The following is an 8,928-nucleotide window of genomic DNA, read 5'->3' on the forward strand; positions in this document are numbered from 1 at the left end:
CCACCTTATTTTAGATACTCATTTAACAATTACATGTTTTGAGGAGATTCTCCTACACTGGGAGGCCAATATTCTCCCAGTGGTAAAAGGAGAATTCTCCTTCACCATGTAATTGCTTAAATGAGTTCATAAATAAGGGGCAATGAAATGTAAATAACTGGCTTGTATTGGGTATGGGCTCAGCAAATTAAGAATAACTAATGAGAATAATTGGTTAGACAGGAGGAAGAGGAGAAAAATAAAGTCTAGCTTAGTCTCCAAAAAAGCTATGTTTCCCATTACAACATAATTACACCTGTCAAATACTTCCAAGCTAGGGTATTTTTGCCGGAAATTATCTTTTAGAAAAAGGAATGAAGACAGAATTCATGGAAGCAAGGTGGTTTATTTGCAACAACAGGAAAAAAAAATTGGGTCAACATACTTTAATATAGTCCTGAAAGTCTGATATGTGTGAGAAAGTATACTTGTTGTGGAATCAGAATGGGCAACACAGGTTGGCCATGTTCAGACTATCAATAAGTAAAATTGTAATTAAAATTACGGTCAATGAACCACTGAAAAAGGTTTTCGAGCTATACTCCATCACAATTCCAGTGCGGTTCTAAGTGCGCTAGAATTTGAAAGCACACAACCGGAAAAAATCTTCCACTTCCTTCAGCACTTCCTTACAAAGCCCTCCTCCTAGACACCACAAACGCGCACATGACCAATGAGGGCACGGAGATAAGTTTGTGCACAGATGGAAGGCTGACAGGCAGGTAGGCCATCCAGTTATTTTAGCCGGGCCGGGCCGGCCGTTTTGAACTCTGCTACTAAAAACTGTTTTTTTTTTAACTTCATACGTCAAACGCGTCATATTACGTCACATGGGGGAGCAACTTTCTCGGACTCCTTCTCTGCCCAATCCGCGGTAGTAGTTTGTAGTTGGTTTGAGCGGTTGTGATTTAGTGAGCTGGTATTTTTTCGGTAATTTTACATTGCATTTCACCATTTGTAATCATAGTGAGCTTGTGTTTGTGCAGGTTGCACAAACTCAAGCCTGTCAGGGCATCGAGTCCACAGAGCTAGCGTTCGTTCCTGGGTGCGTTGTGCATCCACCGCATCTATGGCATCCACCTCCCTGCAGCACATACTCCGTCTCCACAGCTTTATCAAGAAACCGTATTACATCTCTCTCCTCCACTCTCCACTCACCTGCTGCAATCAGCTGTGCACCCTCCCCGACTACACACCTGCTTTCCATCAAGCCATTTACAACGGCATATCAACGGAGGCTCCACAACCTTTCTCCGCCAGATCGTCAAGTATCAGCCGTACCTCGCGTCTCCCCTCCGGTCAGCACCGTAGTGTGGAGTTGCATTAGGTAACGCGATATACGGCTGATACTTGCGCATTAGTTTCTGTTATGGATCAGTATCAACAGTCCTAACAGTAACGTTACTATATTATCAATACTACTTTAGTTATAGCCTGATATATAGACCCTCCAGAAAAACGCGATTCTGTGATCGCAGAATTTACCGCATAATCAGCAAAATGGCGCAGATTTCTAAAAGGCCGCATATTTATCAGAAGGCCGCATAATCCCCGCATTTTTCCACACAAAATTGAGAAAAAAAAAAGTTAACTCGTCTTGAAGTGACTTCATCAGCTCGCGCATCACAGAATGTAAACAACAATGTATATAGTGAACGTGTGGAGCTCACACGATAGAGAATCTCTATCGTGTGAGCTCCACACGTTCACTATATACATTGTTGTTTACATTCTGTGATGCGCGAGCTGATGAAGTCACTTCAAGACGAGTTAACTTTTTNAGTTACTCTCATTGGTTAACACTTGACCAGCACCCGCCGTGTTTTACAGTTTGATTGACAGCAAACACACCGCCGTGATGATAGCCTTCCCTGCTTTATCAACAGCCATTGGATAAAGCTGATTTTAGAAAAGCGTTTTAGCCAATCAAAATGAAATATGCGGGACATCGTCTCAATTTAAGGGACGCACCAAAAGTCATGAAAATGCTGTGCAGTCCCACGCAAAGCGGGACATCTGGTCACCCTAGGTGTGAGGAGAACCAGTGGAGAACTGGGCAGCTATCTTGGTGAGTGACCGGCGTTAGCTACAGAATGTTAGCTAACGTCACATCACAACATTGTGAAGTTAGCTATCATATATCAGGCTATAACAAACGTAGCATTGNCAAGCTTCAAAGTTGTATTTATCATCTGAATTTGCCGAAACAAGTTTAATATTCTGAAAGCCAAGACTTTGTTTTAATTGAAATCAGATGAAAACAAACTGTAACGGACCCTGCCGTGTTATTTATGATTACTCTACGCTTACATTCATAATGTCAGCCGGAGGGAGGGGGAGCGGCGCTGCGGAAGAGCAGATTGCCTGTCATCTTCCCTTTACAAGCTTAAAGAATGTATTTATCGTGTGAGTTTGGAAATAAAAGTTTCATATTCTGAAAGCCAAGACTTTGTTTGTTTAAAATCAAACAAAACACCCGAACCCCGAAAAAATACTTTTTTATGCAAATCCACGTTTATTTTGAAATGAGCCGTTGCGACTTCCGACTGATTTCGATAGAGCGGGTCACATATGACATATAACATGTTTAGGCTTCAATAGGTCGCATTTGAACATTACAGATCATCCATGTTTTTACAAACGGGTATGTTTGTTTAAGTAAAAACTAAATGCAAATATCCATGGTGATAAGAGACAGTATACTATTAGTGTGTGTGTGTTTCATAATCACTTGAATAACATGAAGTTAAATGATCTGCAAATCATACATTTGTTTACCACAAAATAGTGAAAGTATGAAAGATTTTATTTCATATGCACCATGGACTTTTAATTTATATCAATCTCTTCCAGACTTAAAGGTTGTAGCCTTTGGTTCAAATACTAACCTCTTCTCGTTGGGGATACTAGTCATGGAGCTTTAAAATAATCAAACCTTTTAGAATTTCTGCAATAAATACAGGTAGCGTTACATCTACAACATTGGGTTGAAACCAGATTAAAATCTGCGTAGGATAATTGTTGATACATGATCTGATTGCCAATTTTCACAATTGCCAATCAGGCTTTTGTGCAACCATTAACATAGTGATATATTAGACTTCTGACATAATATCCTCTTCATCAGCTTGACATAATTTAGTTTTTGCCTACCCTACAGTCGAGACAGTTTGTCTGTCTGTCACCTACTTTGGCTCAAAGATGAACTGATACAATTGTTTTGGGTCCGAGGTCAGGATCAGTATGACCTCAAGTCAGTCCCATTCTTGTGCATCTGATATCTCAGGTGAAAACGGGTCATTAGTATTTTGTAATGATGATGACATTTCTTGACTCTATCCTACCATCAGTTTAAAACAAAAAGATAATCAGTTTACTATCATATATGACAATGAAAAGCTGGTAATGTTTGGCAGAAACAACTGAAAGATTATGAATGATCCGAACGGTTGCTGTTTTTCTTCTGTGGGTTTTCAATCGCTTATGTGTAAGACAAGTTGTTTCAACTCTAGATGTTTCACAGCTCGGTTTTCTGGACTGCATTAGTTTTAATCAGCCTGAGCTTATAAAAGGAAAACTGAGAGAATCTTTAAGCCAAATAGCTGCAATCAGCTGTAATCCATGTTCCTGAGTTCTCTGCACATCCTAAATACCAGCACGTGAGCCCTAAATTAGCAATGCTCAGCTATAGAAAGCTATTCAGAAAGGATTCTGAAGCTGCGTTTTAACTTGCCACAGGTGTGTAGCTTGGATTTAGAGGTGGTTGGAGGTGGAAAAAGAGGAGGAGGGAAAGTGAAGTCAAAAAAGCGCGTCTGTCTCTGGTTTCCCTGAAGCTACATGACCCTGGCTCTTTTGTCCCGCGAGCGCTGACTGACGTCCTGAATGGGGCCCTTTGAAGCAAGCTCCAGTTTTAATTAAGAGGGTTTGCCTCGCCTGGACCACTGATCTGTGAAAGCCACGGGGATAAATATTGAATGGGGTTCACCCGCTGGTTACTGTGCCCGAGGGATAAACAGGTGCTTTGGAGGGCAGGTATTTGCCAGGGCCCCCTACCTGCACGGTGTGGTCATATTGGAAGGAGAGGGTGTTTGGTGTCATGTCTTCCAAGGTATTGACTATTGAAGCCCACCCTTATTGGAATGAATTCCAAGCCCTCGAAAGCTGTGGAATGAGGAGCAAATTGGCGTCCAGTGAGAGGCGCCAGTGATACCTAAGTGATCCGCTGCCTGCGGCCCCTCAGTGCCCTCTATCTAGCCCTCTGGAGTGTGAGATTTCCATCTCTCAGGTGTTGGCAGGGAGCCACGCAACAGAAGCCTACCTGTGAATATTCTGAAGTGTTCAGTGACACCACTGACCTCTGTTCTGTCAATTCAAGTAAGCTTTAGCCGGTGCATACACTTGCACCTGGTAGTGTAGGTATACCATGGAAACTCAGTAAACCTGCAATAAGTAAGCTGAGAACACCTGATGAAACGATGTAAACCACATGAAAGGTAGTAAACCTATCCTTTACAATGTACCTATACATGCTGCGTTAAAAAGGAAGCCTCATCTTATATGTAACTTGAAAGACTAAGTGAGGATATTTTCATTGCAAGTGGCACCAAAGGAGCAACTCCAGTGGAATTGCTAAGCAGCGTGTCGTTGTTGCGTGCGGAGCTGGCGTCCCGTTTGCCCTTTTTGCCAGTTATCTGCATTCCTTTCTAGCGGGTGTCTGCTCTGGGCTGTGGGGCCAGGCTTGAAACCTTGTTGTCCTGGCATCTCGGGAGGCAGGCACGTAAAAGGATACTCTTGTGTCAGCTGTTTCCTGCTGCAGCTTTTGACAAGGGCCTCTATTCATCACCAAGCCCTTCTACACCGCACCAACCCACCCCTTCCTCCCCCCACCTGCCAATGAATAAGTAATTATTGGCCATCTTGGTGCAGGATATTTGGATGGCTCTATTTAATGTGGCAGCAGAAGGTAAGGTGATCGGGCTCAGGGCCCGGGCTACGGAGCGTAACTGTTCCAGAGGAGAAAGGTAACTTGAACTGGTGTTGGGGCCCTGCAGCACCTCTGTTTATTTTTCACATGGACTCAGGGCTCGTTATCCCTCTTAAGTCTGAGAGACAGCTCTCTAAGGGCTCTTTTTGGCCTGCACTCCATCACACATTGTAATATTTGATGGACAAACATGCTTGAAAAATCTGAGAGGCCGGGTAACTCAAGCTACTCATCTGTCATCAGAAGTGCTGCTTTCTAAACCCCATCATAGGTTGCCATACGTGACAACACATACCATTCATTCTTGCGTGAAATCATTCAGTTAAGTTGTTGGAGATGTAGGAATAAACTTCTTTGCCAGCTTGTTCAATATTTAGAAAAATATGGTAATCTCTGAAAAATCTCTTTCCAGATAATCTGACCGGCATACAAAATAAACAGTGTCTTCTTTCGTCCCTTCCTCTCTGTTTTGCAGCCTGTCAAGTGCATTAGCTTGACCCTGTAAAGATGGAGTAGGTTCTCTGTATAGATGTAGGCACAACTATTTCTGAAATTGCCTCGTTGGCCTGTTTAAGAAGGTCAAAGTATATTTTATCAACAGGCCAACACATCAACGTTGTGATTGTCTCGAGTGTCCCAGCACTTCTTTATCCGTTGATGATTCTACTTCTGTTCTAGGCCATACATACTCAAACAATAACGTCAACAAGAACAGTTCATCAAAAATGTTATAAAGTTAATTTGAGCCATTGTCCGCCATCTTTATCTGCCACCATCGCCCCAGAAATTGAAAGTGTCAAAATATCAGATTTCATCTTCAGTTCAGCAACCGTTTTTTACATTCTTTTTATTTTATTTTTATCAAACGACAATGATGAGTGGACATGCCTGTCCTTTACCACTTCTGCATATGGTATGATTTTAGAGGAAAAGACAGAATTTTCTTCTGTGAAGTCATTTCAATCAGCAGACTTTGTCACTGCTAAAAAAGTGGGTAATGTTGTAGATATCCTCTTTCGTCGTATGTGCATTTGAAATGTATCAAATAGAAATATATGCTATATTATTGATTCCCACTTGTTTGTCCTTTTCACAAGGAATGAACATTCATTGATATGAAACAATGACAGATGTTGAACTCTACTAAATATGTGGCTTTTTTATTTATCTTTTTATAAATCATCTTTTATATAAGTGCCACATGGCTACATACAGTAGATACAAAGATACACTACTGTTTGTGTTAATGGTAGCATTTATAATGTTAATATTGATAATGAGGTATTTTTACCAAAGAATCTCAAAATGGTTTCCAATACTGGTTTTGAGACGCCTGTGATTTGATGCTGTCTGAGCCACTGAATGTCCAAAGTTTACACCACTTAAAAGAGCTCAAAACACAAGTAGGATCGGTTTCATAAGCGTCACTGGCTACACTTCACCTGTGAGGGATGGAGGGGGCATCCGAAACATCACTGGACGGCCAATTATGAAGCAGCTAGATTTTCTCAGCCGCCACAATGGTGGCCGATCCTCTTTCATACTCAAAAGGTCATCTGGTGCAGAGTGACAGGACACCTAATGTATGGATGCAGATTCTTTATGCTTCTCCATGTCTTTTTCAATAGAGTATACAAGACAGTCTGTCAAAGCCCTTTCAGGCTGCAGATAATGGTGATGAGTCGCTGATGAGCTTTTTGTTTCACAATACAGTGAAGAGCTAAATGCAGACAAGCAATTACAATAGTAAAAAAATACCAATTTTTAGAAGAACATTTTGAGATCTTAAAGTGAGATTTGAGATTTAAGTAATTTATTAATTCATGTATTATTATTTATTGCCTAAATAAATAAGTAACACTGTTGGTTGGACCTCAGAAATAGGAGGCCAGCTAACCTTATCATTCAATAATTAAACAATGCACCATGTATGTGTTGTTGCCACCATAATATGGATCGGTAGGGTGGTTGGTATTGGATGCATGCCCATTTATTTATTGGCACAATACGGCAGGTCTTGAGTGCACAAACTGTGTGAAACCTCGAAATGTATCTGGTATGTTTCGATCATGCATAAAGGTTGGGTCAAGTGGATTATCATTTGTATTGGAATGTAGGGAGGTGTGTGGTGCAGTGGGTTGTGCGTTGGTGTTCGGATCAGGGGGTCACACAGGTTCAAACCCCACTGCAGTCAGCATGTCGTTGTGTCCCTGAGACACTTCACCCAAAATTGTTCCTGTGGGGATTGCCCACAGTATTGAGTATGTAAGTCACTTTGGATAAAAGCGCCTAACAAGTGACATGTAATGTAATGTGAATTGATCTTATCACTCGTCCAAACACTGCAACTTCTACCAATCACTGTGAAGCAGGACAAGCAGGTGCCATGTGTGTGTTTTAGTGGGATCTTTCAAAAACGTTTTTTGTTTTAAAACTACATTGCATGTTTAAACATATTTAGTGACATTAACAAAATGAACCCCGCGCACCTGATCCTTGGTAAATCAAGCCACATTATCCATGACTTAATTATGATAAAGAAAAAAGGCAGGGAGTAAGCAATGGCACGGCTCACCAGGGTGGCACTACTCTACCCCCGTCCCCCCAGCCCCTTCAACACATACAGGACTGTCTCAGAAAATTAGAATATTGTGATAAAGTTCTTTATTTTCTGTAATGCAATTTAAAAAAACAAAAATGTCATACATTCTGGATTCATTACAAATCAACTGAAATATTGCAAGCCTTTTATTATTTTAATATTGCTGATTATGGCATACAGCTTAAGAAAACTCAAAAATCCTATCTCAAAAAATTAGAATAGTTCCTCAGACCAAGTAAAAAAAAAAGATTTATAACAGCAAAACACAATCAAACATTTGAAAATGTCCATTAATGCACTCAGTACTTGGTTGGGAATCCTTTTGCACGGATTACTGCATCAATGCGGCGTGGCATGGAGGCAATCAGCCTGTGGCATTGCTGAGGTGTTATGGATGCCCAGGATGCTTCAATAGCGGCCTTTAGCTCATTAGCATTGTTGGGTCTGGTGTCTTTCAGCTTCTTCTTCCAATACCCCAATATTCTCTATGGGGTTCCAGGGTCAGGGGAATTTGCAGGCCAATCGAGACAGTAAATGCCATGGTCAGTACACCAGTTAGCTGGTGGTTTTGGCCACTGGGGCTCAGGTGCCAGATCATGCTGGAAAATGAATTCCTCATCTCCATAGAGCTTTTCAGCAGACGGCAAGCATGGTATGCGCTAAAATCTCTTGGTACATCCAGCTGCTTTACTCTGGGCTTTGATAAACAACAGTGGACCAACACCACAGCTGACATGGCTTCCACCAAACCATCGCTGACTGTGGAAATTCCACTGGATTTTCAGCAACTTGGATTTTGCTTTCTCTCCAGCCTTTCTCCAGACTCTGCGCCTTGAACTCCAAATGAAATAACAAACTTGCTTCGTCTGAAAAGAGGACTTTGGACCACTGTGCAACTGTCCAGTGCTTCTTTTCCTTAGCCCAAGTCAGACGCCTCTTCCGTTGTCTTTGAGTTCAGAAGTGGCTGACCAGTGGGAATACGGCCTATTGATAAGCCCATTCCCGCGGACACGTCTTGTGAACAGTGACTTTTGATACCTGGACTCCAGCTCAGTCCAACTGTCTTTGAAGCTCCCCAAATTCTGGAAGCGACTCCTCTTCACAATGCCTGTTAAGGCGCGGTCATCTCTCTTGGTTGTGCACGCGTTTCCTGCCACATTTCCTCCCCTTCCAACAGACTTTTGTGGATGTTGCTTTGAAACTGCACTCTGTGAACAGCTTGCTCTTTTGAGAAATTTCTTTTTGGTGTCTTACCTCCTGATGGAGGTGGTGTCAATGGACGGTCCCCCTCTGGACAGCAGTC

At 41.9% G+C, this 8,928-nt stretch overlaps 1 protein-coding gene across 1 annotated transcript in view; it reads left to right on the forward strand.

Annotated features, from left to right (window-relative positions):
- The first annotated feature begins 7,070 nt into the window (after positions 1 to 7,070).
- The window catches only part of LOC104966431 (Fanconi anemia group J protein homolog), a 9,907-nt gene continuing 8,049 nt past the window's right edge, over positions 7,071 to 8,928 (forward strand). Inside the window, exon 1 of the mRNA XM_010795618.1 lies at positions 7,071 to 7,079. Coding sequence (XP_010793920.1) covers positions 7,071 to 7,079 — 9 coding nt within the window. The remainder of the gene's footprint in view (positions 7,080 to 8,928) is intronic.

The sequence above is a fragment of the Notothenia coriiceps genome, unplaced genomic scaffold (genome assembly GCF_000735185.1).
Source record: "Notothenia coriiceps isolate Sejong01 unplaced genomic scaffold, NC01 NC01_scaffold00037246, whole genome shotgun sequence".
NCBI lineage: Eukaryota > Metazoa > Chordata > Actinopteri > Perciformes > Nototheniidae > Notothenia > Notothenia coriiceps.